General features: G+C 31.4%; 6 protein-coding genes across 11 annotated transcripts in view; 3 read left to right on the plus strand and 3 right to left on the minus strand.

Annotated features, from left to right (window-relative positions):
• The window catches only part of LOC103570794 (uncharacterized), a 28,068-nt gene extending 22,327 nt beyond the window's left edge, over nt 1–5,741 (minus strand). The window contains exon 1 of the mRNA XM_008548659.2: nt 5,503–5,741. Coding sequence (XP_008546881.1) covers nt 5,503–5,563 — 61 coding nt within the window. The 5' untranslated portion in view covers nt 5,564–5,741. The remainder of the gene's footprint in view (nt 1–5,502) is intronic.
• LOC103570795 (RING finger protein 17) overlaps nt 1–14,228 on the plus strand; it is an 87,774-nt gene extending 73,546 nt beyond the window's left edge. Inside the window, exons 6-15 of the mRNA XM_008548660.3 lie at nt 6,321–6,542; nt 7,411–7,538; nt 7,606–7,760; nt 8,905–9,114; nt 9,199–9,345; nt 9,866–10,148; nt 10,219–10,366; nt 10,437–10,653; nt 10,717–10,886; nt 10,990–14,228. Coding sequence (XP_008546882.1) covers nt 6,321–6,542; nt 7,411–7,538; nt 7,606–7,760; nt 8,905–9,114; nt 9,199–9,345; nt 9,866–10,148; nt 10,219–10,366; nt 10,437–10,653; nt 10,717–10,886; nt 10,990–13,803 — 4,494 coding nt within the window. The 3' untranslated portion in view covers nt 13,804–14,228. The remainder of the gene's footprint in view (nt 1–6,320; nt 6,543–7,410; nt 7,539–7,605; nt 7,761–8,904; nt 9,115–9,198; nt 9,346–9,865; nt 10,149–10,218; nt 10,367–10,436; nt 10,654–10,716; nt 10,887–10,989) is intronic.
• A 92-nt stretch (nt 14,229–14,320) lies between these two features.
• Nucleotides 14,321–16,699, minus strand: LOC103570791 (cleavage stimulation factor subunit 2). Of its 2 annotated transcripts, none has more exons than XM_053738966.1 (7): nt 16,537–16,699; nt 16,364–16,442; nt 15,422–16,035; nt 15,159–15,339; nt 14,872–14,960; nt 14,599–14,810; nt 14,321–14,515 (listed from the first exon to the last, which is right to left on the minus strand). In XM_053738966.1, the coding sequence occupies exons 1-7, from the start codon at nt 16,595–16,597 to the stop codon at nt 14,396–14,398; spliced, it is 1,356 nt and encodes a 451-aa protein (XP_053594941.1). In that variant the 5' UTR covers nt 16,598–16,699; the 3' UTR covers nt 14,321–14,395. The 2 variants fall into 2 exon arrangements, with proteins under 2 accessions (XP_053594941.1, XP_008546879.1); XM_008548657.2 differs by having other exon boundaries at nt 14,599–14,813.
• A 19-nt stretch (nt 16,700–16,718) lies between these two features.
• On the plus strand, nt 16,719–17,908 carry LOC103570790 (DNA excision repair protein ERCC-1). The gene is made up of 4 exons (XM_008548656.2): nt 16,719–16,960; nt 17,031–17,225; nt 17,419–17,604; nt 17,667–17,908. Exons 1-4 carry the CDS (start codon nt 16,835–16,837, stop codon nt 17,880–17,882), a joined length of 723 nt encoding a protein of 240 aa, XP_008546878.1. The 5' UTR covers nt 16,719–16,834; the 3' UTR covers nt 17,883–17,908.
• A 193-nt stretch (nt 17,909–18,101) lies between these two features.
• Nucleotides 18,102–19,353, plus strand: LOC103570789 (huntingtin-interacting protein K). Its single transcript, XM_008548655.1, has 3 exons — nt 18,102–18,347; nt 18,713–18,820; nt 19,120–19,353. Exons 1-3 carry the CDS (start codon nt 18,195–18,197, stop codon nt 19,213–19,215), a joined length of 357 nt encoding a protein of 118 aa, XP_008546877.1. The 5' UTR covers nt 18,102–18,194; the 3' UTR covers nt 19,216–19,353.
• Nucleotides 19,354–23,696: 4,343 nt separating this feature from the next.
• The window catches only part of LOC103570787 (protein roadkill), a 57,896-nt gene continuing 54,930 nt past the window's right edge, over nt 23,697–26,662 (minus strand). For all 5 annotated transcript variants that reach the window (XM_008548653.3, XM_008548652.3, XM_008548650.1 and 2 more), the window contains 5 exons: nt 25,885–26,036; nt 25,669–25,796; nt 25,331–25,508; nt 24,928–25,249; nt 23,697–24,334 (listed from right to left, as the gene is read on the minus strand). In XM_008548653.3, the coding sequence (XP_008546875.1) occupies nt 24,190–24,334; nt 24,928–25,249; nt 25,331–25,508; nt 25,669–25,796; nt 25,885–26,036 (925 nt within the window). In that variant the 3' untranslated portion in view covers nt 23,697–24,189. The remainder of the gene's footprint in view (nt 24,335–24,927; nt 25,250–25,330; nt 25,509–25,668; nt 25,797–25,884; nt 26,037–26,662) is intronic.

Consider the following 26,662-nt stretch of genomic DNA (forward strand, 5'->3'; position numbering starts at 1 on the left):
TCATTTACATAAATAAAAATAATAATAATAATAATAATAATAAATAGTAATTTCATTGAACATAAGTATGCAGATATTTAAAATGATAATCTCAATCGTGATCGACAATAATAAATGACTAATGCATTATATATGCCCGAGTTGTGAAATATTAGATCGATCGATTAGTGGGCACTTTAAATCGATCGATGATCGATGTAAGCCAAAAAAAAGGTCACTATTCAAAGCCACTCCTCTTCTATTTTTTAAAATTTAAAATTCGACATACTTGTAGATAACATTCTCCTCTCACTCATTGTTATTAATTTCAAAAACTCTCGTGTACCAAATCTCAATGTGTAACATTAAAGAACAATGTTCATTGTTGAATCACCCACCGTTTGTTATTTTATTACATATATTATATTACATTATTTTTTATTACAAGTCACTGTGAGCTCTGAGTCATACGCTCTGCTATAATTTACTTTTATTATTTCTCCAGACTGTCAAACATTTATATTTCTCTTTATATTTTATATCTAATTATCCAAACAATCAACTGATACTTAACCCGCGATGTTTAAAAAAAAAAATTTTTTTATATTTATTCAGCTCAATATTAAAATTCTTTTCATTACCGCTAAAACATTCATTAATTTTCCTCTCCCCAAAAAAATAAAAAAATGACTTTTAATTTTTTATTAACAATACTTTAAATAAAATATAAAATTCTCTGTATGGTAGAAAATTAACCGTAAATATTAGTAGTATATTAATTTTTTAATCTCAAACCCTCTATACATATTATTTCATAATTTAAACAGTTATTCTCACTAATTGAATTTCAATTATTCATAAGTGCTAATAAAGCGCTAAAAAAATATCTATTATTATAAATTTAAATTTTCATACTTAATTAATAACTCAATTATTTGAGCAGTAACGAAAAAAAATTAATCAAGTATCAATTAGTCAGCCTAAATATTTAACAATTTATATTATTTGATTAATTTCGTGAAATAAATTTTGAGTAGGATTCAAAAATACTTTAAAAATTTTGAGAAAAAAAAATTTCACAGCCTTCGTAATTAAGCAGCTGAATTTTTGATAAAAATTTTTGAAACCGATGAATAAACTTGAGTTTTATTTGATATAATTTCAATTGAGGGAAATTCAAAATTTGAAAAATCTATTTTTCATTTTTTCTGTCAAATGACATTTATTTAAATTCCAAAATAAGTAAAGTTAATAATAATATAAATTTAATATTAAATCAAAAATTATATATATATTCAAAATATTTTGAATGACGAGTTGAAATGAGTAAGTTGTAGAAATTAACGGAATATAAAACCGCACGGGCGTATGAAAAGCCCGAGCAAATTCAAATAAATATATATATATATTTACATATATAGATGTCTATATATGTATATATTTATGAATACGAGTGTGGAAGAATAAGGGCGAGAGATGTGATAGTTAACTCGAGGAAAACATTTGTCGCGAAAAGCCCCGGTGGTTTTTGCTGTTATATCTTACGCTTGACGTTGCCAAATGCAATTAACTATTCTACTGTATATTCCTCTCTACTTGTTGTCCTTCTTCTGTGCCAGTATCCTCAGTATATCTGGCTTTTACTCCCAGTAGCTTATATTGTATAGTCGATAAACTTGCCGTCATCAAGAATTCACAGAATTTATCGGTGTATCTCCTTCTAGTCCCGTCTTACCCAACATGCTGCAAGAAGACTTCACTTTAAGTTTACTTGTGGTTTTCACTATCCAATAACTCGATTCGTCATTTGATTATTATATTAAATATTACTTTTATTTTATTTAACTCCAAAAAATTATCATATAAATTTTTCCCAAAAATTTACGATTCAAAATTTTATTAAATAAAAAATTTAATTTTTTTTACTAAAGAACTCAATTTTTAAAAATTAAATTTTATTTTTAAAATTAATCTGATCGAATTTTTAAATTTTGATGTATAAATAATTCATATATATTTAAAATGTGAAAGTCTAAATCGTTTAAATAAAAAAAAGGGTTTGATTTGTATATAATTATTATTATAAGCATGCGTAGATTGTTAATAAAACAAAGTAAGACAAAGAGTTAATTCATAAGTCAGTTCACACCTACAATTTCACCATCAACATATTACCTCAACATATATATCTATACATATATATAATATGTACCTTTACTCAAAGTACTGTCATGTTTAATCTACCTTTATGCTATATACTTTTAACTGCCTCTCCTCTATTTTCCCTCCCACCATTTAATACAAATACGATAAAATAATAACAATTCAAACTACAGCACCGGCGTCAACAACAACAACAACAACAACAACAACAATAATAATAATACCTTTTATCTCCCAATAACGCAATAAACAAAATTTAATCCTTTAATTTTAATACTCTGATTTTTATATATTATTTCATTTCATACAATCATTTTCACAAATAAATATTTAATATTCATGTATCGTATATATTCAATACTAAATTCGTAAAAGCATATTAATACTTTCAGAGGATTTATTTATTAATAATTTTCAACTGGATGAATTATTTTGTCAAGTAATTTATGTTTAATACTTCATATTTGTCTTTCTATATAAATATATATATATAGAGAATAATATTTCCATTCTAAAACTCACGTCAATTCCACACTGTATAAAAGTACTTGAGTCGCTGATAGGATCGATTGCCATCGATCGAGACCTAAAGTACTTGACCTTTCAATTAATTAAAAAAAATTCCGTTAATTCTAAATATACAGACGATTCAAATTTGACATCTTATTCAAATAATTACCCATCGTGAAAAATAAATTGTATAATGGATTTTTCAAAAATTTCTTATTTCAAATTTTTGAATTTCTCCCGCCAGTTTTTTAATTTCCCGCGTAAATAAAAATTCAAAAATAACAGTGGCCATTATCCTCTAAAGTAAAAGTAGAAAAATTTTATCAAAATTTTCGCTCCCTTATTTTTACGATGCGCAGTCGCTTTACGAAAATAAATTTCAAATTTTTGAATCGCTCCCGCGTTTTTTAATTTCCCGCGTAAACAAAAATTCAAAAATAACTGGCCATTGTTCGCTAAAGTAAAAGTAGAAAATTTTTAACAAAATTTTCGCTCCCTCATTTTTAGAATGCGCAGTCGCTCTACGAAAATAAATTTCAAATTTTTGAATCTCTCCCGCGTTTTTTAATTTCCCACGTAAATAAAAATTCAAAAATAACAGTGACTATTATCCGCTAAATTAAAAATAGAAAAATTTTATCAAAAATTTTGCTCTCTTTTTTTTTAAACTGCGCAGCGGCTCTGCGAAAATAAATTTCAAATTTTATTTTCCAGACAACTGAATTTTATTATACCGAAATAAACTTTAAATAAAAATATAATTTTTGGTAGGAAAAAAAAATGAAAATATTAAATAACGATTTAAAAAAGTGTACTAACATGAACATGTGCTGTAGAATTGTGTATTTGAACTAGTGAAATCTTGCGTGATTTTCAAATGAATAACTTGCGGAATAAACGCATACCCTTTTATTTTTTATTATTCATTTATTTATACATATCAACGTTTTTTATTTAGATTTTTATTTTAAATTTCTTTTGTGGTTAATATTTATTTTTATTATTTTTTTGTTATTCTATCGGGTTGAAAACGTGCGCATGTAGCCGGCCCGGAGCCTTCCAGGCACAGTAGCCAAGCACGTAACCACCAATCGAAATAATAAAATCTCACTCAACAATAATAATACACACGATTGCTACGTCTGTGTCCGTATGTGCGTAAGAGTTCAGGTGTGGGTGGACGAGAAGACCATTTTCATTTTTATTTTTTCCAATGTTTTAATCGATTCATCGACTAGAAAGAGATAAAAAGAAAACACGAAAGAGAACGTCATTTTTTTTCTTCCCCGTTACTTTTACCAAAAAAAGGCTAAAATATTTGTTATAAAAAAAAAAAATCATGACGTATGAGATAGCGATTTCATGGAATTAAAATAAACACGAATCTCAATTATCGCGGGCCCAAGGCTCTATTATTTGAATTTTTTTTTTTTTTTATTTTATAAACAAAATTATTTTTTATTTATTTATAATTTTTATTGTGATTTAAACTGGTTCATGTCTCGCTGAGATTTATTTGCCGAGGTACTTGATTCTGATTTCAAAGAATAATTTTCTTTCAAGGACTTCCTCGTCCTCGTTGCCGTCGTCGTCGTACCGTCCTCGCTCTCATTCAATTTACCATCGTCGTTTTGTTGTACATTGATAGTAACGGATTCCTTTCAATAAAAATCGACGATTTTTCACTTTATTAAAAAATATTTTCATCCCTCATTCCCAATTTTTTTTTTTTTTTTTTTTTAAATTTTTAAAATTTATTTCCCAACATTTTTTAATTAAAATTCAAAAAAATATTATTTTTATAGAATTTTTAATATTCATTAAAAAAATGATAAATGTGACAGTTAATTAACGAAAATTAGTCTATAAATATTTAAAAAATTAATTCGTACATACTCGTACCGTACTACCAAACATTTGATTAGTAACTAAAAAATTTAATTAAAATTAAATAATAAATTAGAAAAAAAAAAAATATATATTTATTTTTAATTACAAACTGAAATTAAAAATTTTTAATCATAAAATTTGTTTACAATTTAAAAGCAAGACCTAATGAAACTTTTCTCAACGAAAACATTAAACACACATCTATAAATATATACATACATATAAATTTATAAAAAGTGTGTATTTTTCTTCAGCATGTTAAAAAATTCATAACATAGTCCGTGGCCATTTCTCATATCTGTGAGAGACAGCCGCTCTCGTTGTTGCAATTAACCCCGCGGTAACTGTCGTTGCATTGGACGTACGCCCGCGCCCGTCCTCACCCGCGTATACATACATATACATATATATATATATATATATATATATATATATATATAGATCTCGATCGAGAACCGTAACCGAGAGCGAGTTTCAGGCAAACTAAACCAGCCTGTCTGTATCTATCCGAGGGAGGGAACCAACTCCAGTAATCAAGAATGACCAACAAAGAAAGAACTATCTCTATGGTGAGGCTGCATTTACGCCGGTTGCAAACGCGCTATTCAATTAACTCTCTGCGCAACGCCGACGGGATTCCCCGAGGATCAAAGATCCGCGATGATCCGTTGCCTCTATCCAGCCTCCATCAAAATCCTCACCCTCATCTTGATCCTCTGACCCATTCCTGCAACCCAACTTGACCATTCTCAGACGATTCCCATCAATTAACAAAATCGATTCTCGCAGAATATCATCCGACATAAATTCATGCTTACCGGCCTTTAAGCCTACCAACCAAACGTCTCAGTCTCAAGCTCCCACTAATTAGTCCAATCTCAACAAATCGTCATCCTTGTACTCAATACCTTTCATTATAATAAACTAATTAATTCATATAATTAACAAATCAATACTTACCAGCAAACAACACTAGCGCTTCAACACAAGCTACGATAAATACCAATCTCCAATTAATCATCTTAGATATTTTAATAAAACACAAGCAATTAATTTAATTTATTTAAATTTCATCATCTGGCCCACATTGTACCAAATACTAGTAATTATTTTTTTATATAATTTTTTTGTAAACCCTCGGACCCAATAGTGGGTCGCGGGTTTGTAAACAAATGTTTATAAATCCAGAACGTGGTTACTCGGCCTATGGAACGAGAAAGACTGAGCATGTAGTCGCGAGTTGCGATTGAGGTGGCAAGAAACGATGGGTCTCCCTGCCATTCCAATCTTTCTTTTCTTATGATTATACCATACACCATATACATAACATAAATATATATATGGAAGCTAACGTTAAGTTTAACTCGAAAGATCTCTTCAATTTTTTATTAAATGCCGCTCACTTTATTTTATTCATTAATACCTCCTTTACTTTTATTATTCAACATGTATATGTATATATATATATAAAGTAATGTTATGTTGTTAAAGAGGAGGGAGGTCATGATGTATAGAGTGTAGAATAAGAAGGATGAGAGGCTGTTGTCCTCGATTACTTAGCAGCCTCTCACCCAACCTGATGATCATGCCAACGGACAACCTCCAGACGGTTCATTCTTCCTGGATAACTACTATATTTTTTATTTTATATATTTATTATTATTTTGTTTATTGTTCATAACATTTTTTACCGTAATTTATTATTATTATTATTATTGTAGCTTTCATAACATAATGGGACTTGAGCCATAACTCATTTTTTTCTCCTCTGATTGCAGAAACTCAAAAAGGCGCTGACGGCCATCGATGAAATTAATAATACGACAAACGTTGAGGCCGAGATTAATAGGCATTTTGTTTTCCTACATGGCGCATTGCAAATTATTGAGGAACGCGTGATAAATGGAATACACAAGGAGAGTTCTAGAGCTAAAAATGCTGTACTGGAGATTGATAAAAATTTACAGTCACTTGATCAACAGTTGCAGTCTGCTATCCTGGTAATTATATATATATATATATATATATATATATATATATATATATATATATATATATATATATATATATATATATATATATATATATATATTCATATGTCTTTCCATTGAAATTCTTGATTGATAAATTTAAAATTCAAAATGAGAATTAGAATTTCTGGTCAAATTTTTTTTTTCTTTACTTTTCTAGGATAATGACCGTAGTAAAGTTTTGATAATTAATTAAAAAAAGTTAACGTATTAATTGAAAAAAAAGCAAGACAGTTACAATTTCCCCGTGACAGATTTTAAAAAAAATTATTTACAGTTGACATCAATTAGGAATTAAACTATTAATTTATTTAAAAAATTTCGTTTAACTCCTAATTGATGACAACTGTGAGTAATATTTTTAAAAATCTATATCTCGAAATTGTCCTCTATTTAATTAATTCTTTCATGACCCTTAAGATTAATAAGAATTTTTATTTTTAATTTTCTTTAAAAAATAAATTACAACTTTTTACTTGATTCACATTTTTAAAAAATGAAGGAATGTCGTTAATAAAAATTTCAATTCATCGGAGCGTTAAATTTTTTTCTTTTCTTTTTGTAAAAAAAAAATAAATCAATGTTTGTATAAAGCAGGTATAAAAGTCATAAAATATTTTTCATATTTCTCAAGTACTAAAAAAAAACCTGCGTATTAAAACGTACTTTCGCACATGTAACATGAAAAATAATAATAATAAAATTTAATCTCGTAATTCTTTAATCCGTGACTTAAAACCATAAAAATTGATAAAATTTCGTTGATAATTTTTATGCATTTCTTTAAATCTTATAAAAAATTATTATAAAACTACCAGAATTGGGTCAATTTTTTCAGATGGCAGTAGAAGCCAAAGAGTATTCGAAAAATATGAACCACCAAGTAGTCATCGAAAAGTTGAGAAAACTTTTATCTTATCCCTGTCATCTTGTTGAACACGATGCTGCTGAACCGCAAAAAATATCGTAAGTTTTCAAAAATTCAAATTTCGCGGGCTTCCTTTTTACTTTTATTAATTTTTTTACTGGATAGATTTTACACAAACACTGAACTGATTGTCGAGGCGATAAGGAAACACTGCAACGTCATGATTCCATCATCTGTTGATGCATACAAATTGGTACCTCTTTCCGAAGTTGATAATACTCTCAATATCAATGGCTTCGTCTATTCTGATGATGTCCCAAGTAAGTAATAAATTTATTCATTCATCTACCAGACAAAAATTTCCATTGCCCAGTTGACAAAAAGAATTTTAATTTCCCATACAAGAATCGCGTACTTGTACGTAAAGTTATCAAGCAAAAGTATCAGTGTCCTGTTGGGTCTCCAAGGATAGAGATTAGAGTCAGACCCATTCGTATCCCTGTTGCCTACGGACATTTTTTTTATGCAGGACAATTTGAAATTTATTTTAAAAAACTATAATATAAAATTTTAAAAATCTTTACCTGGATTACCTATTCCCCAATTTATTTACACATAAAATCAGTACTCATCCTGAAGATCCTGACTACCGAAGTTTAAAAAAAAATTTCATACTGTCTATTAATTCTTTAGACATAATGAAAGCATTATTTTTCCTCAGTGTAACAGAAAATAAATTCTGAAGAATAAAGAAAGATATTTTTTACCCTGTATCCTCGTCCCGGGAGTACGATAGGCCATTTAAGGACCACGAAACAAAGCAGGTGGGTAAAAAGTAAAAAAGCTCCCTGTAATAGAGGCTTTTGTTCGCTTCACTCATTATCGTATGTAATGAATAGCCTCCGCATAATGCCCAGCATGTGAAAGAGTAAATGCCATGGCAGCTTCTATAGATTTTTCTTACTAGAAGAGCAAACAACAAGACTTGTGTAAATTTGTTATGTCATGTGTAGCTTCAGCTTCAAGAGCCACTGGGTCTACAAACGCCAGTTGTCTTCACGTTTTTTTTTACTCAAGCATAAAAGTCGCACATAATAGATGTCAATAGTCAAAACCCGTTTCTTTGTCCATTTCTCCGAGTTCCTGTTAGCTAATTATTTATAGTAAATTTTTTTTCTGCTGATAATTCAGTCAAAGATATAAATCGTCTCCATTGTGGCTGATCTCTGAAGAAATATCAGAACATCCGGTCGGTAAAATCGGTCACTTGATTGCTGACCTCCCACTTACTGTCCCCTCCCTTGATTATGAGCCCGCTGAGGATTTGAACCCTAGCCTCCAAGATGACAAACTCACCCCGAACACGATCCGTCACTGGCGTCGGTTTTATCGTCGACTGCTTACCGATAACCTCTCAATCTTTTTTTACGTCAGCGCGTCTCTGAATAATTATTTATTTTATAGAACTATTCCATGACCAAGCTGATGATTCTCCAGAATTATCTCCATCTTCCTCGATAGTATCTGACATATCTAGAGCACAGTCTCCAGTGATACAGTCAGAGACAGAAGACTCGGTGATTGATTCGGAAATATCGGCGATTAATTCAACAGTTGATTCATCGGCAGCTTCAATGGCCAGTTTCCGCCAGACTGAAAGACAAATAAGAAATGGTATATTTTTAGATTAATTATATACATATATATTATTAATATATGAGACTGGTTAATTAAAAATTAAATTATATATATATATAGGAACACAAGTGGAGATAACGTATATTAAAAACCCGAAATGTTTTTACGCGCGTTTGAAAAGTAATGAAGATAAATTTAAACAGTTACAAAAATTTATGAAGAAATATGATGAAATTGATGGGATTGTACCGAAAGATGTTCATGAAGGTATGTATGCAACAATCTGCTGTCAAAACTTATTATCAAGTTGGTCGGAAAAATTGTCATTTTTATAAATTGATATCAACTTTCTCAGAAAGTTGGTGACAAAACTTGACATTATGTTAGTTGGAAAGTTGTCTTCAATTTTTTCAGAAAATTAGCAGCAGGTTGCTACAGTAGATTGTCTGCAGCTTTAATTCAATTTGACTTCGTGTTACGGTCATATAATGACGTTAAGTTGGTTGATACTTCAAATTGACAGCAAGTTTTTCTGTCAAATTACATTCAAATGACGTCAGTAATTTGCATCAACTCACGCAAGTATTATCTTGCCAATGCTTGTCAGCAACTTGCCGTCAATTTCAAGTTGAATTTTTTATCAACTTAACGTCATTATTTGACAGTAACATTTAAATTTAAGTTACAGACAATCTACTGTCAACAACCACAACTTTTTGCTGTTAAGTTGACTTCAAATTCCGGCCGTAAGGGAAGAATTTACTAATGAATGAATTATATTTTCCAGGTAGTTTATACGTCATAAGACGTAACAAAGAGCCCCGATGGTATCGCGGGCGTATTCTTGAAGCACAATTAGACCCCCCGTGCTTCTACCCAATTTTCGAAGTCTTTGCAATTGATTACGGCTTCACTGACAAAAAAGTTTCCATCGCTAATATACGACTGCTGTATGAAAATTTATCTGACATCCCGCCTCTGGTTAATCAGCACTCGCTGTATGACATCGAGCCGTTTGACGGCACGTGGTCCGAAGAGTGCGCTCTTCATATGGAAGAAATAATTCAATCGTACGTTCAAATTCATAGAATTGACATTATGTTTATTCAAATATTTAATTTTTTTAATTTAAAATTACAGAGCTGACAATTTGCCGACACTCTACATGACTAAATTTGGCTGCGAAGATTTAATAATACCAGTAAGTCCAACTACATTTCCACTGTCGCTGCGCGATGCTCTGATATTTCTGGGTTACGGTAAATTCCTCTCTACTGAAAAGTTATTCGTAAGTCTCATTTATTTATTTTTTTATCTGCGCTCTTCAAATACCCAGCTAATAAATTTTTTAATTTCAGAGAATAAATCCAAAAGCTTCCAATGCATTTCATCACGAAATTTTGGCAACTGATCAGTACTTTGACGCAGTTTATTTGAATTCTTATTCACCTGATTGTATTTACGTACGTAAAGCTTCGCACAACGAAAAATATTTCCAAAATATGGTAGAAATAATGACTGAAGATTACAAAAGTACTAAAAAAATCAAAGGACTCATCTACAGTCCAGAGACTGGTGCGTAATTTATTTTCTAAATTTTTGCTACTGATAAAATTAATTGATGTCAATTCGTTTTAGGAATGCATGTTGCGGCTCCGCACAACAAATTGTGGTACCGCGGCATCGTAGTAGACATCGTCGGTATCAGGACTATCCAAGTCTTGCTGGTGGACCTCGGGGTAAATGTCATTCTGGACTACACCAAAATCCGCCGTCTTGATTCCCGATACACTCAATCCACAATACGGGTACGTAAATTAACATCCATTTAAATAAAAAACAATTTCAACTGTCCCTAAAATTCAGACAAAAAAGAAACTCGATAATTAACTGCCTTTTAAAAATTGACAGGCTATCAAACTCCGGCTAAAAGATGTCACGGCGATCGATCCGACAGAAGACTGGCCGCTAGAAGCGAATACCGGGATCGTAAAGTTTATGAACTCCGGCAACATTCGTGTGGTTGTCTATGAAAAAAATGTATTTGACAACTTTCCCGAATATTCAGCCTCGATAATCAACAAACAACGACTATCACTTGTCCACTATCTGGAACATCTGAGTCTTGTCAAGCGCACTGCACCTGCCGGGATGCTGGAAAAAATGGAGAGCTACTTCAAAGAGATTGGCGACAAGACTACTAAAGCTAGTAAAAATAAAAAAAAGAAATCACATGATAAGACTGATAAAAAAATTAACTCGGCTTCAAATCTGTCCTCGATGACAAACAAGTCTGGACAGAAGCTTCGCAATCATGTCAGAGAGGAAGATCCCTACAAAATGAGCGTAAAAATAACTTTGGTACAGTCACCAGACGAGATTTATATCACGCCTGCGGACATGGAGTTCTGTATCGATGACATCCACAAGCAAATGCAGTTTTTCTATAACAATCATCATACAGACGATCAAATTGAACTGGTAGAAGACACCGTCTGCGTGGTCTTCGACGAGCACCTGAAATTGTACTTCAGAGCCAAGATTGTCAAAATAAAATCCCTCTCTGAGGTGATGGTTTTCCTCCTAGACGTGGGAGAGACTATGACAGTGTCCTCAGACAAGCTCAAGACTCTAGCGGATTCGCTGTACGAAATACCGGCTTACGTTGTTAAAGTAAAGCTGGGAGGAATTTTACCTTGCGGAGGATCATCGTCGTGGCCTTTGGCCTCTATCCAGGCGCTGCGGGAGATCTTGGAACGAAACGGGGAGTTCTGGATCAGCAAAGTCGGTGAAATTGAGACAGACGCGATCGTCGTGGACATGTACATCCGGGAGGCGGTCAGTGAAAGCGCACTAGGACCCACTGTCATGGAAACAAATCTAGTTAACCGGATGCTGGTTGATCTAGGTCTCGCTTTGCCTGTAAAAGGTTTCAATAACCAGAAACTGAAGGTACTCGCTGCGGAGCTGCAGCACGAGATCACTGCGAGCAACGATTTCGCCGGGTCTTCACGTGCCGAGAGTGAGACCAATGACGATGACAAGGATCTTGATGATGATGATGAAGATGAAGAGATCGAGGACACCAAGTCTGAGGACAGCGACAAGACCATCCAAGAAGATCCAGAAGACCCAGAGTTCCTGGACCCGCCTTTCAATATGTCCGAGTCATTACCCAAAGACATTCCTAAATGGAAGGAAGCAGTGTCTATTGATACCCCAGATCCTTTCTTCGCGAAGGTGACTTACATTGACTGGGACGGCTATCTCTATCTCCACTCTGTCGAAAAGAGTGAATACCAGTTGCAGTGGATCGAGAAGACCCTCGACGCCCAGTACTCAAACTCTCAGCCATCTGACGTAGTCTGGAGTCCAGGCGACATGTGCATCACCCAGTTCATGGGAGTCTGGTCTCGTGCTGTGGTCCATCGCGTTGACAAAAAAATAGCCGTCGAGTATATAGACTACGGCAACATGGACTGGCAGGATCCAAAGCTGCTCCGCAAGGAACTGATGCTCGAGAACATTCCCCGGCAAGCGACTCGCTGCAGAGTCTACGACATGGTTCCCAATACTCCATCTGAAATGTGGCGCAGAGAAGACCTCCAGAAATTACACGCTTTGCTAGTAGACAAAGTCTGCAGGGTAACAATTGTCGCTAGCTCACCTGAGTTTTTAATTACCGTTGATTTACTGCAGCCGGAGGAGTGCCATCTTGCAAGATACGTCCAGGAAAAAGGTCTCATTACTTTAAAGAGAGTTTTGATGGAGAATCTTGACGAGGACTTGGCTGGTGAAGAACAAGTTAGAATTTGCAGAGTAGCAAATGGAGTTGGAAGTATCAAGACGAATGTCAATGGCAATGGCAACTGCAGTGACGTAGATTTCAGTTCTGACAACGGCTCTGACATAGACGTCGTCATCTTGGAAGACCTAGACAACGAAACGACGGAAATAGACGACGATGAAGAATCCTGTGTCGCAGATTCGAATCTAGGATCAAAGTCATCAAGATTCTCTTGCACTATTGAAGAACTTGCACTTCATGGTCTACCTCGGGAGAATCTTATCACCACCGATGGTCTGCAGCGGTACCCCAGGTACATTTTCCCTTCAGACTTAAAAGTCTTCAATGCGGCACTCGGTCACGTCGACGCTTCGCAACCCAATATCGTGTACCTGCACCCAGCTAAGAATAGTGACTGCAAGCTGCTGAAGTTCCTGAGTTCCAAGTACTCTAAATTGAGACATGTGATGGGAACCGATGGATACAAATGCCCCGAGATGCAGTTCTATGACGTAGGGGATCCTTGCATCGCTATTTACTCAAAGGACAATGACTGGTACCGCTGCACGATTCTCACCGAGCCCATCAGCGATGGGTCAATCCAGGTCGAGTACGTAGACTGGGGCACCGTAGACTGGGTTCGCGCTGACGAGATACGTCAGATCCATCCCGACTGGATCTCGCTTCCGATCATGGCGATTAAATGCAGACTCTGGAACACTCTGCCCACTAAAAAGTCAGCATTTTGCAGAGAGTGGCTTACCAAAGACTCTGACCACATTACCCAAGTGGTCCGCGTCAAAGGACGAGAGAATGATCATTTAGTGGTCCAACTTTACCAAAAATTCGGTGATGACCAACCGCCTGCTGATACTCTTTTCTATCAGCCGCTTATTGACGGCGAGTATTTCAAAGCCAACGTCAAAGACTTCTACTAATTTTCTTACAGCTTACATTTATTTTTTTAATTTACTAATAATTAATAATCATTTACTGATACTCATTATCTACTCATTAGTACAGCCAATTAAAAAAAAATGACAAAAATTTATTTAAACGCTTGCTGCGCAGTCGTTAATTCGACCGCCGAATTTGAAAGTTTAAAAAATTTTATTTTCATTTAAAGTTTGAATATTTTATTTTTCTTCATTAAAGTTTGTAATGAAAGTTTAAATTTTTTGTTTTTAAATATTTACGCGGTTGATTTAAAGTTTAAATAAAAGTATTTTTCTACCAAATATTAGTGTAGATTAATAATTAATAAATAAATAAATATATTCTTTTTTTATTATCTAATAATTATGTTAAATACTTGTCAGTTTATAATTAAAAGTTGCTCTTAATTAATTATTTAAATTTTTTTCCTCAGTGCCTTATATTTTATAACTATTATATAAAAATTGTACTGATTACTGATAATAAAAGAATGATTAAAAAACATGAATTTTTTTTTTTTAAATATTTTTATTAATTATAATTAAATTTTATCCGAAAAATTAAAAATTTGTAATTAAAATAAAAAAATTAAAATTAACGCTGGGTACTTTTGGCAATTTGTTCTTTAAGAACAAGAATACTTTGTTTTTGTTCCGGTGGTAACATGGCGATTTGTTCATCAGACAATTGAAGTACTTGCATAATTAATGCCGCCTAAAATTCAAAATTTAAAATTGTAAATTTAAATTCCCATAAATAAATAAATAAATAAATGAATAATTTTTCTATAGACGTACTTTTTCCTGATCAGAAGCACCAGAGGGAATGCTACCAGATGAAGACATGCCAGCCATGAGTCGAGAAGTTGCTGTGGAATTATTTGTAGCAGTGATGCCAGTTAACGACGGCAACTGAGTCGAATTCAAAGCACTAGGAGGCGGTACTATTGGCGGCGGTACCGTTGATGTTACAACTGGTCTCTGTACTGGTGGGACAATCGCTGCTGGTGCTGCTGTAAATTAATTAACAAATTTAGTAAATTAATTAACTTGAAGACAGTTGATAATTACCATTGGCTTTGGCTATTCTAGGGTCGATAGTCATCCTTGGATCCCGGGGATCACGTCCAAATCTGTCAGCCCTCGGGTCTCTGCAGAAGCTGGTGAATGGAATGAATAAAAAATTAGCTGGCAGTTAATAATAGATAATTGGGTGTAATTAATAACAATAAAACCTGTCGATTCCCTCAGCAGGAAGTGCGCTGCTTAAATTATTAAATCTAATTAAACGATAGTATCCAGTCTTGCAGTTGATAATTTAAATAAATAATTAGTATACAGTAAATATGAAATCTTACTTATCGGGCATGAATCCAGAGTTGCGGGTGTCGATAACCGGGGGTGGAATTACTGGAGGCGCATTTACGGGAGCTATTGGCTGGGTCAATTGGGGTTGAGCTGGTGCACGTAAGTCTTGATCCATTCTGGCCAATCTTGGATCCAGTTGACGGTCTAGTGTCCGCAAGTCGACATCTTGATCTGGAAGTTAGCAAAAAATTTATTAAAAATTTAAATTCTCTAGAGAAAAAAAAAAAAAGAAAATAATGAAATTAAAATTTACTGGCGAAAATTGGAGCTGGTGGATTTATAGCTGGAGGATTAATGGGCGGACGAACGACACTCCAAGGCTCTTCGATCCTCGGGGGAGGAACTGAAGTGTGGAGAGCAGGAACAGCAGCAGTGGTGGAGATCGCCGGCTTGTCCACTGCCTGGAGCACGCTGGGAATCGGGTTGGCTTTGTGCAGCATACTGACGGCGGTGTGAGGGTCGACTATCCGCATTACCACCTGGGCTTGAAGGAGCGCGTAAGCCAGCTGGGGGTTCTGCAGCAGCATCTGTCTCGCCTCGTTGGGGTTATTCTGGACGCAGAGCTTCATCTGCTTCATCAGCTCGAACATCTGCTCGGGAGGCAGAGACGCAACCGCTTTGCTGATTGCCTCTGGAGCTTTGTCAGCCTGCACAGCTTCTCCGTAAGGATTCTCGGCATTCTGTCCTTGGAGAAGACTCTGCATTTCCATGCGACTTTTTTCAGTACACGCGTTGTCGACTCTCAGTGTCCTCCCGCCGATTTCGTACCCGTTTAAATTTCGCATCGCACTCAAAGCGGTTTCTTGATCCTTGTACTCACAAAACCCATAACCTTTTGGTTTTCCTGTCTCTCTGTCATATACTAGTCTAAATAAAAACATATTCATTAATTTCTAATCATGTCTGCAATAAAAATCATTTTAAATTTTCCCGCCGAATTTAAATTAAATAAAATGACTTTAATTCAATTATAATTAATTACTGAGCATTGACATTAAATAAATCTTTTATTTTTATCATATATATAAATATATAAATATGAGTGACATTAGCGAGAATAATTTTAAAATTTTAAAATTAATGCGAACTTTTAAAAAATAACTGGCGATATTTTTAAATAATTAAAAATCACCAGCTGTGATTCATTATCGCTTAAAAATTTGTAGCAGATTAAAAAAAAAAAAATGATATTTACTTGAAAGAAAGAACAGGACCAACTTCACTGAAAATGTCTTTTAAATTTTCTTCAGTTGCTTCGTATGGAATATTTCCCACTAAAATAATTTAATTAATTTATTAATTATTATTGTCTATCGATTAAAAAAATATCATTTTATAGGTTAGAATAAAATTTATAAATTTCCGTACCGAAAACACTGCGCATTGATTTATCCATCAAGGATTGATCAGAAATCGTTGAATTCGTCATTTTTATTTTTTTATTTATTTAATAAATATAATAATAATTATTGTTAATTATTAACACTAATTATTTAAAATCACTTTAGACAACCGGAGTCTTGGTCCTGGTTTTTTTTTTAGTTGTGAATAATTTTTTGTTTCGGCCGCTAGGCTGCGCACTTGTTGATAAAAATTACTTTTGATGTTTATATTATTGTTTACTTTCTTAATTTTTAATTACTAATTACTTAATTTAAATAAAATTATGAGTAAAAATAATGAGGAAAGTTTAAAACCACCGGCGGCAAAACAAATTAAAGTCGACCCTGGGCCATCGACTGCTGTATCGTCTTCTAGAAGTTCGAATCCGATTCTCGTCAGCTCTAAGCAGGTGAAATTAATTAATTAATTAAATGACAGTAGAACTAATAATAATAGTAATTAATTGTTTAAAATTACAGAGAGGGAATCCATTACTGAAGATGATTAAAAACGTGCCCTGGGAATACTCAGAGGTGGTGCCGGATTACGTTATGGGATCGACGACATGTGCGTTGTTTTTGTCAATAAAATATCATCAATTAAATCCAGATTATATACATGACCGGTTAAAATTACTTGGCAATGCTTATCAGTTACGAGTACTACTCGTTCATGTAAGTAAATATTTTTTAAATTTAAAGTAAACTCGCGCCATGAGTAATTTTTCTGAAATTTAAATTTTAATTAATTTTGAATTGACACTCGTGAAGAGAAAAAAATTTCCTTTGGAATGAGTACCCACAAGCTCTACTTATTTTTAATTTTTCAAAAGTCGTATAAGTTGGACATAAAAAATAATATTTGAAGGTCGACGTGTCTGAGCCAAATCACGCATTGAAACATCTAACGAGAATTTGTATTCTCGCGGACTTGACACTGATGCTGGCTTGGAGTTACGAAGATGCTGGGAGAATTATCGAAACATACAAAATATTTGAGTACAAACCTCCGGAAATGATCATGGAACGCGGGGATACGAATCCTCAGCAGAAGGTAAATCAGTATTTAGATAATTTGTTTGATAAATATTTGAATTTTTTAAAATTATATTGCAGCTTATCAGTGCACTGACCACAGTCAGATCAGTCAACAAAACAGACGCGATGACTTTGCTGAGAAACTTTGGAACAGTCGCTGATATTTTGAAAGCAACACCCGAGGCACTGGCTCTGTGTCCTGGTTTTGGGATTCAAAAAGCCAAGAGATTGCACAAAGTTCTTCATGAATCTTTTTTGCGTCCAAATTCCACTCCAACTAAATCTAATTCTTGATTATTTATCCAGCACTTAGTTATATATATTTATAAATTAATAAAACTTTATATTTTTCATAGTAAAATCTTTTATTTAAAAAAAACAAATTCGATTTAATTTAATTATCGCAATTATTTGAATTTAAATAATTCAAATTTTTAATAAATTCCCGCGAAAATTCAAATTGGCACCACTGGGCCGGTTGGTAACACAGAGAAATTTAAAAAGTTACTGACTTCAAGTACTCGTTCTCCAGTTGCATACAGTAGAAAGCAAGAAGTAGAATATCAATAAATAAATATATATAAATAAATAAATATATAAATAAAAATGGCAGACGAAGATGTAAATGGTGATTCAGACGAACAACAAGAAAAGTCACAAAAAAAAGTCGCTAAATATGACAGCGGGGCTGCGGACTTGGAAAGAGTTACTGACTACGCTGAGGAAAAAGAAATTTCTTCATCTGATGGCTTTTCATGTGTAAGTCATTTTTTTATATTACTTTAATTATTAGTAGAGTTTAATTTATCTTTTATTAATTATCTCAGTCATCAATTAATTTTCTTTAAATTTTTTAAATTATTGATTGGTTGATGCAGACATAACCTCAATTGCTACATAACCTCGTAATAATGCCAGTAATTGTAAATTTGTATATGCAATTAATTTTTTTAAATTTAAATGCGGGAATTTTTAAATTTTTACCCGCGTAATTTTCAAATATTGTTTTGACGTTTAATTCGTTTGTAGAAATAAAATTGATGTCTGATATTTTCAGTATGATAATTATTAATTAATGTGTTGTATTTTTATTTAAATAAGTGATAATTAATTATAATTAACAGGCATTAAGTATAATTGGAGACAGGCGTAATAAAGAACAGGCTGAAAAAAAAGCTAAGGAACGAGAATTACTAAAAGTTTCTATCAAAAAAGAGGATGTCGATTTGATTGTAAGTCTGTTTTATTTATTAATTAATTATTAAGGACATTCTTAGATGATTTCCCCTCCCCCACTTTTAAAAAATATGGCGGTATTAAAATTTTATTAATTAATTTTAAAAAAATGAAAGATTCAATTGAAAAGAGAACAATTTTGTCGAGATGAAGTAAAAAAAAAAAGTTACTTGCAGTTGACATCAATTAGGAGTGGAACGAATCCGTGTCTGAGGTGGTGGGGGGTACTATCTAAGAATGTTCTTAATTATAAATTAAAAATTGATGTCTTAATTATTTATTTAAAAATAAACAGATGAAAGAAATGGAAATAAGTAGAAGTAGAGCCGAAAGAACTCTAAGAGAACACCGAGGGAATGTCGTCGACGCTTTGGTGACGCTGACAAATTAATAACCAAATAAATAACTCAATATAAAAATTAATTAAGTTAATCACCAGCTATTTAAGCCCTAGCCAAGTTTAATTAATAAACTTTGTATAAAAAAATAAAATAAAAAACGAAAATATCATCGGCAACAAAAAATCTCAGTGTGTGTAAGTTGGATTTATTTTATTTAATAATCACGATATACACATTAATTTATTTATATTCATCAACCCGCTTTATCATTTATTATTATTATTAATTATAGTTATCATTATTATTATTACTATATTTAATTATTATTTTTGATATTGGTCACAACAAACCTTAAACTTACCATGGGTTTTAATAGCAATCTCTGGCAAGGCCCTCATTTTTTTAAAATATTCAAGTTCTTGCACTGGCATCAGTAATTAGATTTTTTTAATTAATTTGAAATGAAGTTTAATCATTTATTGAAAAAAAGACAAAGCAGCCATGAGTTATCCTGCCTACGGTATAGAGACTTTTGAGATGACTCGTCTCTCCCCACTACCACAGGCTTATTTTTCAATATTTTTTTATGAAAATTTAGGAAAATATTCTTTAAGTGATGCTTAATCGTGTCACAAATTTTGAGAATTTTAATAACGAATGTATTCTGAAAAAAAAATCCCAAAACTATCCTCTTTTTTTTTTTTTTTTTTACCAAAATCCTCTCTCCCTTAATGTCCAAAAATAGAGTGACCAGAAACTGGTACCTCTGCTCTATATCTTGGCGGAATTGTAACTGCGTTGGTCATTTTTTTAAATTAAATAATAAAATTTTGAAGTGGTGATGACAGTAATTGAATATTTTAAAAAAGAAAGTGGGTACTACCTGAAAATGCCTTAAATAAAAGGATGCTGGAATGAATTAAAATAATGTGATAACTAGGAAATGAATAAAATAAAAATTATCTAAGCTCGTGTTTATATTTTTTATATAATGAAAATGTAATTTTATTTGATGTGGTGCAATGACTTAAAAATAATAAATGAAAAAAAATAATTATAATTATAATAATAATAATTATTTATGAACGTTATATGAGCTGGGATCGATGAACGGTTTTATTGTTTATAACAATTACTACTGCGCACTTGAATATCTTTACTTTAATTTAAAATTTTTTTTTTTTTTTTTTCAATTAATTAATTAATTGATTAAGGAACCGGTGAAATAAAAAGCTGGATTACAATAAATGCAGGCGTGGAAGTTGACGATTTAATTTGACAGCAGTAGTAATTTTTATCGACAACAAACAGATTTATGATGAGGTAACACTTGTCTTACTTGTACTTAGTTTATCAAATTATCAATTATCCAGTCATACGCTCATATATTCCTCCTACAGATTGAATATTTCTTATCTTTTTTTTTTTTCTTATTTTTTTTGTTTTTTTGTTTTTTTTTTTATTTTATTTATTTTTTTTTTTTTTTACTTTTTTATATATATATATATATGCATATATATATAGACGTATATTACACAAATTGTCGCTCGGTAAACATTTTTTTTAATTTGACAATTTTTTCTGTTCCAGTCCCAATTTTATTTTTTTTCGTTTATTTTATTATTATTATTTTTAGATACATGGATTTAAATTCGCAGTCGAGTTGATAAAATAATTACAGTAGTCATATTTATATGAATTTTTTTTTAATTGAAAAAAAGATTTAAATTATATTTAACTAAAAAAAAAAACCGTATTTATAGTAATTTTTTTTTTTTTTTTTAATAAAGTCATGAAATTAAAAATTATCAAATTGATGACAACTGAAGCTTTATAATACATTCATTTTTTTTGGGACTGACAGAATTGATATACGGAGAGAAAATTATGGTAACCGTTCTTAAGACATTTATTGAATATCAAGGTCACGGTAATAATTACTTGGAATTATGGAATAGATGACAAATATTTTTAGAAAAAGTTTCCATAACTAGAAACAATTCGTATAAATATAGTACAAGTTCCTATGGTAATAATTAATGATGTCAATATGGTATTAATTACCACATATCGTGATATAATCCCCATAATGTATGCTTATTAATATCATACTATTCTGGTAATTATTACTATAATACCACGGTAATGATTACCTTACTCTTACAGTAATTATTAACGCAGTCTCATGCTAATAATCACCATCATATCACGGTAACTATTACCATAGTATTACGGGCATAAGTACCACAATGTACGGTAATTAGTATCATACTCTAGTAATTATTACCATATATTTATGTAATTATTACCATAATATAAGGAATTTATAAATATTATAGTAATCATTACCATACATTATAGTAACAGTTATCATAATATTATTATTACTATTACTATAATGTATGGTAACGATTACCATCATGACATAGGAAATGACTCAATTTTATAGAAATTATTCTTATATCGCACAGAAATGATTACCATATTTTGTATAGTTACCACTCCCACAGTCGATATTTAAAAAAAACCCTGTTACTATACGATATTGTAATTGTTACCGTAAATTTCTCTCCGTGTAAATTGAATAATTTAAAAATTCCAATATCGATGATTACAATAATCGTAAATTTAAAAAAAAAAAAAACTATACAGAAAAAATGATTAAAATGGTAATAATTATTAAATCGGCAACTGGCTGCGGGATCGAAAAGTCGTTTATCAATAAATCGAATTAAAAAAGATATTAATTGGGAATAAGAAATAGTTGCAATAATTACATTGGACTTATCACAGAAAATGTATGGCATTAATCGTCATTAATTAATGTAAATGGTAGTAGTTATAATTGTTGTTATTAATTATTATTATTATCCAATAAATCAATCAATCAATTAATTAATTAACTAATCAATTAATTAATTAAAACAGTATATAAACTAACGTTTCGGAGGATCGGGAAGCCAGTACAATTATTAAAAAAAAAAAAATTATTCTATTACTCATTTCTCATTAATTATTAATAATTACTTTTCGATAATTAATAATTATTAATTACTAATTATTATTTGTTTTACTCTTCCGGTTGCCCATAATTATCCACACATTATTGTTACAATTAATAATTATTATTATTAATTTTAATTATTTATCGTCTGTTACACAAAAAACGATTAATATTTTTTTTTTCCTCGCTATAATTTACTAACATCCTATACATTTTTTTAATTATTATTCATTTATTTTTTTATGCCTCATTACTTTTTTTTTTAACAACAATTATTTATTAATTTGTCTAATTGTCACTTTAAAATTTTTTTAGTTACATTTATTTAAAAAAAAAGAAAATGTTTAATTTTTTTTTTATTCATTATGGACAACCTTTAATTAACAAAATAAAAAAAAGCTATCACTTTAACTACGCAAGTCAAAAAAAGATAAAAAAAAAATTGTGCCGAAAAAAAAAATTAATGTCTAAGTAAATCAGAAAATATACAAGGCACAGACTGTAAGAATACAATAATAATAATAATATTAATTAATAGTAATTATAATTATAATTGTAGTAATAATAATAATGATAATAATAATAGTAATAATTAATAATAGTCGATTGTATTTAAGAGAAAGAGATCATAAAAAACACTAACTAGAATCATTTTCCCTTTTATCTGGAAGAGTTTGACATTAATATTAATTTTAATTTGTTATAATTTTAATCATTTCAATTACATTATAAATCACTATCATAAACAAAGTATCTAAGTCTTGATAAATCGATTCTCAATTTAGCGTAGTAATTTATGTATCCTTATTTTTAAAGATTTATCGTATGATTCATTTAGGAACTAAATTATAAATAAAATAATAAACGTGTTACACAATAAGTCTGGCCGACGCCTTATCACAACTTGTTCTAAGTATCGGTACGTGGACATGGTTGATTATGATCGTCTTGGTCCCTCCGTCTTCATTCTTATCCTTTACGACGTTTTTATTCACTGATATCGTTGATTTCCACTGCATTGACAAAGATGCTGGTGACATCTGCGCATCAGTCGACGAGTAATGGCTTATTTTTGTCTGTCTAATTACTTCCTTTCTTCATTTTCATCCTTTTCGAGTGTTGCTTACCCTTATTTCTACCAATATCAATTAATATTGAGTGCATTGATCATAAATATCAATACAGCCCATCAATCTAAGAAGTATTCAGATCTTTCCTATTGATTTTATCTTCTCGGAGTCTTGTTCAGATGCGTTGTCATTGACATCAGTAGATAATCTTGATATTAATTGCATTGATTGTGAATATCAATGCAGTGAATTGACATTAGTACCATTCGGGTCCTTCTCTACCTTCATTTTTATCCTTTCCAAGCTCTCTATTCTTATTTCCATCAATACTATCGATATCAACTGCATTGACTATCAATATCGATACCGTAGACCTACTCGAATTTCTTACAGACGGAGATAAAACGGCGATCGTTGGGGGACGGGTATTCAAAGGTGGGTAAAAAAAACTCAATTGGTGGGTATACAAATTAATTAATTAATTAATCAATTAATTAATATTAATTCTCATAAACCGAGAACTTTAAATAGCTCATGACATTTTTCGTTGCACTTTAATGAGTTTATTTATTAAATTATTTTTTGACACACTACCGACACTCACTGAACACAAAAAAAGTTTGCGGATTCCCGCTTAACTGGCCGTGAGTTAATTATTTATAAATTTTATTTCTTAATCTTCTTCTTGTTTTTTAAAAAATTTTTTTTATCACGGACCATGGACACTAGTCGTTGCGACGGCCGACAAAAAAATGGTGGTCGCACTAGGAAACATTTATTATTATTTTATTTTATTTATTTATTTATTCATTTATTTATTTATTCATTAATTTTAGCACTACGCGTATTATAATATCTCACTGTACACGAAAATAAAGTCAAGAGGGATGTAGGTGGGGCGGTGAAGACACTGTTGTTGTGCCCGGTATCAATAATAGCGATGATTGCTTTCAGCTTTGTTTCACACGTTTGCGAGGCGGACCGATGGGCGGTATTTGTTGCGTTGCTAGTGCACGAAATGCCTCGGCTATTAAGTGTGGATGCGTATTTACCATCGTTTTGAATCCTTGTGTGTCCATTACGTCTGTTGCATGCCTATATTTAACATAAAACATTCATTACTTTAGTAATCTATCGCTTTTACTCCATTTTCTTATGAGAAATATAGATTTAGAGGATATGCAAGCGTCAATGCAGTTCATTTGTTAAAAAAGTATCATATAGGAGTCAGGGAATGCAATGAGGCTTTAAATAAATCATTATCGAGAGAAAGTAGTTAATTAGATCTGAAATTTATCAAGATAAAGTAGAAGAATAAAATTATTAGTCAATATTTTAGATAAATAAATTGACTGAGGTTTTGAAAAGAGTCAATGCAGTTGATTTATGCAAAGAAATGTTATTTAGAAGTCAGGAAATCCAATGAGGATTTATATAAATCATTATAGAGAGAAAGTAGTCAATTAGATCTGAAATTTGTCAAGTAAAAGTGAAAAAATAAAATTGATTGCTAACTTTAAATGAAAAATTTATATTTCGAGGTTATGTAGGCAATCAATGCAGTAATTATTTTTTAAAACTGTTCGATTGAGGCAAGAAATGTAATTAGGGATTAAATGAGTAATCATTAAGAGAAAGTGGAGCTGAGGAAATGTTCTAATGATAAAAAATCAGAAATATGAACTTACGTATTAATAAAGTCTATGGCCTGGTGTTTTAATTGGTCAGCACTGTGAAGATCCGCGAGTATAAAAATTTCCGCGACATTCTCAATAGCTAAATTTGTGGAGAGCGCTTCTTCGCACATAACTTTGAGCCTCTCTAGAGCATATTTGTCCGCCGCGGCCAGCAAATCGTCCGCCATTTTCTCGAGATTTGTGGCCTTGCCCGTGTAAATAAATCTCAGCATCTCCTTGAGCACCTCGTAGTCAACGTCCGTAATATCAACGCGATTTTGTTTCCGTTCCTCCATTTCGTGCTCGAACATGGCTGAGAAAACTGGACTACGCGCTGCGAATTTAAAATTATCATTCAATTAATTAAATAAATAAGTAAATAAATAAAATTAAAAATATATGAGATTATATTTACCTGCTAAAATAGCTTTGTGCGCTCTAAATTCATTACCACAGACAGTTAATGTAACGTCACTGAATTTTTGGCTTTCAAAAAGTGTACCAAGATCCTCAGGTAATCGGCATTCTGGTACTTTGAATTGTATTGTATTACTTTGACCGGAAATATTAACACTATCTGCTACCACACTGACCTATAATTTTATTTTATTATTAATTCAAACCTTCGTCTTTATTTTAATCTCAAAAATTACGTAACTCATTTTAATTAACCCGGGCTGTAGATAAGATTAAAATATTTTTTACGCCCAATAAAATATCAGTTACATAATTATTTATTTATACATTAATTACCTCGCAAAATATCGTTAGTTTATCGTCCGGTAATAAACCATTAGCTTCATCTAAAAGGAAATCTCTTCTTATGAATTTTTTAAAGCCCCAGTCCTTGCCCTGGACAAACCTGTAGGCTCGTTGGCTCTCTGTTTAAATTAAATAATTAATTAATTAATTAATTGATGTTGAAAGGTAATTAGGTATGGGTTTCGTTAATTAAGAAGATATAATTACCCATAGCTTTGGTTTCTTCTTTTTTGGCATTAAGAATTGAAAATTTGAACTTTGCTCTGACTTCTGATTTGTTACAAGACACGAGAAGCAGATAAAGTGATAAATAATCCTTGCTTTCTTCGTCGAGGCCTTTTGGATTAACTCTCAGGCACCTAAAATAATTATAAGTTTAGTTTATTTTATTTTATAAAAATTATTTTTATTTTAGATTAATAAAAAAAAAAAAAAAAGCTGACGGATAAAGTGAATGGAAAACTTATCGATGAGTGAAATAAATCTTTTAATCCTGTCATCGTCAGTTTCCATACAATGATAATATGTATTGGTATGCGTGTTTGTATGGATGAGGATGAAAATGTCAGCGTCAATTTTAAAACTAGCCTTGGTTTAATTTTATACGGATTTTGCCAGGGTATTGCGATACACTGACATTGAATCAATTTACTAATATAATGTTTTATTAATTTTAAATTACTCGAGTATCATTTTATAATCGTATTATATTTAATATTAATTAATAAACAGGGCTTGTATTTTATTTGCTTTCATTTAAATTGTGAAAATATTCCTGAGTATTAAATTTTATTATTAAAATTTAATTTTTTTTATTTTTTAAATTAAAAACTGTAGGAAATTAAAAAAAAAATCAAGTTTTATGTATCGTAATTTATCGCTAATTATTTCACTCATTAATTTACCATTAATTAATTTTTGAAGGCCGACACTTAATTAAAAAAAAAAAAATTTCTGACGTTTTGAAATTTAATTAAAAATAAAA

The sequence above is a fragment of the Microplitis demolitor genome, chromosome 5 (assembly GCF_026212275.2).
Source record: "Microplitis demolitor isolate Queensland-Clemson2020A chromosome 5, iyMicDemo2.1a, whole genome shotgun sequence".
Classification (NCBI taxonomy): domain Eukaryota; kingdom Metazoa; phylum Arthropoda; class Insecta; order Hymenoptera; family Braconidae; genus Microplitis; species Microplitis demolitor.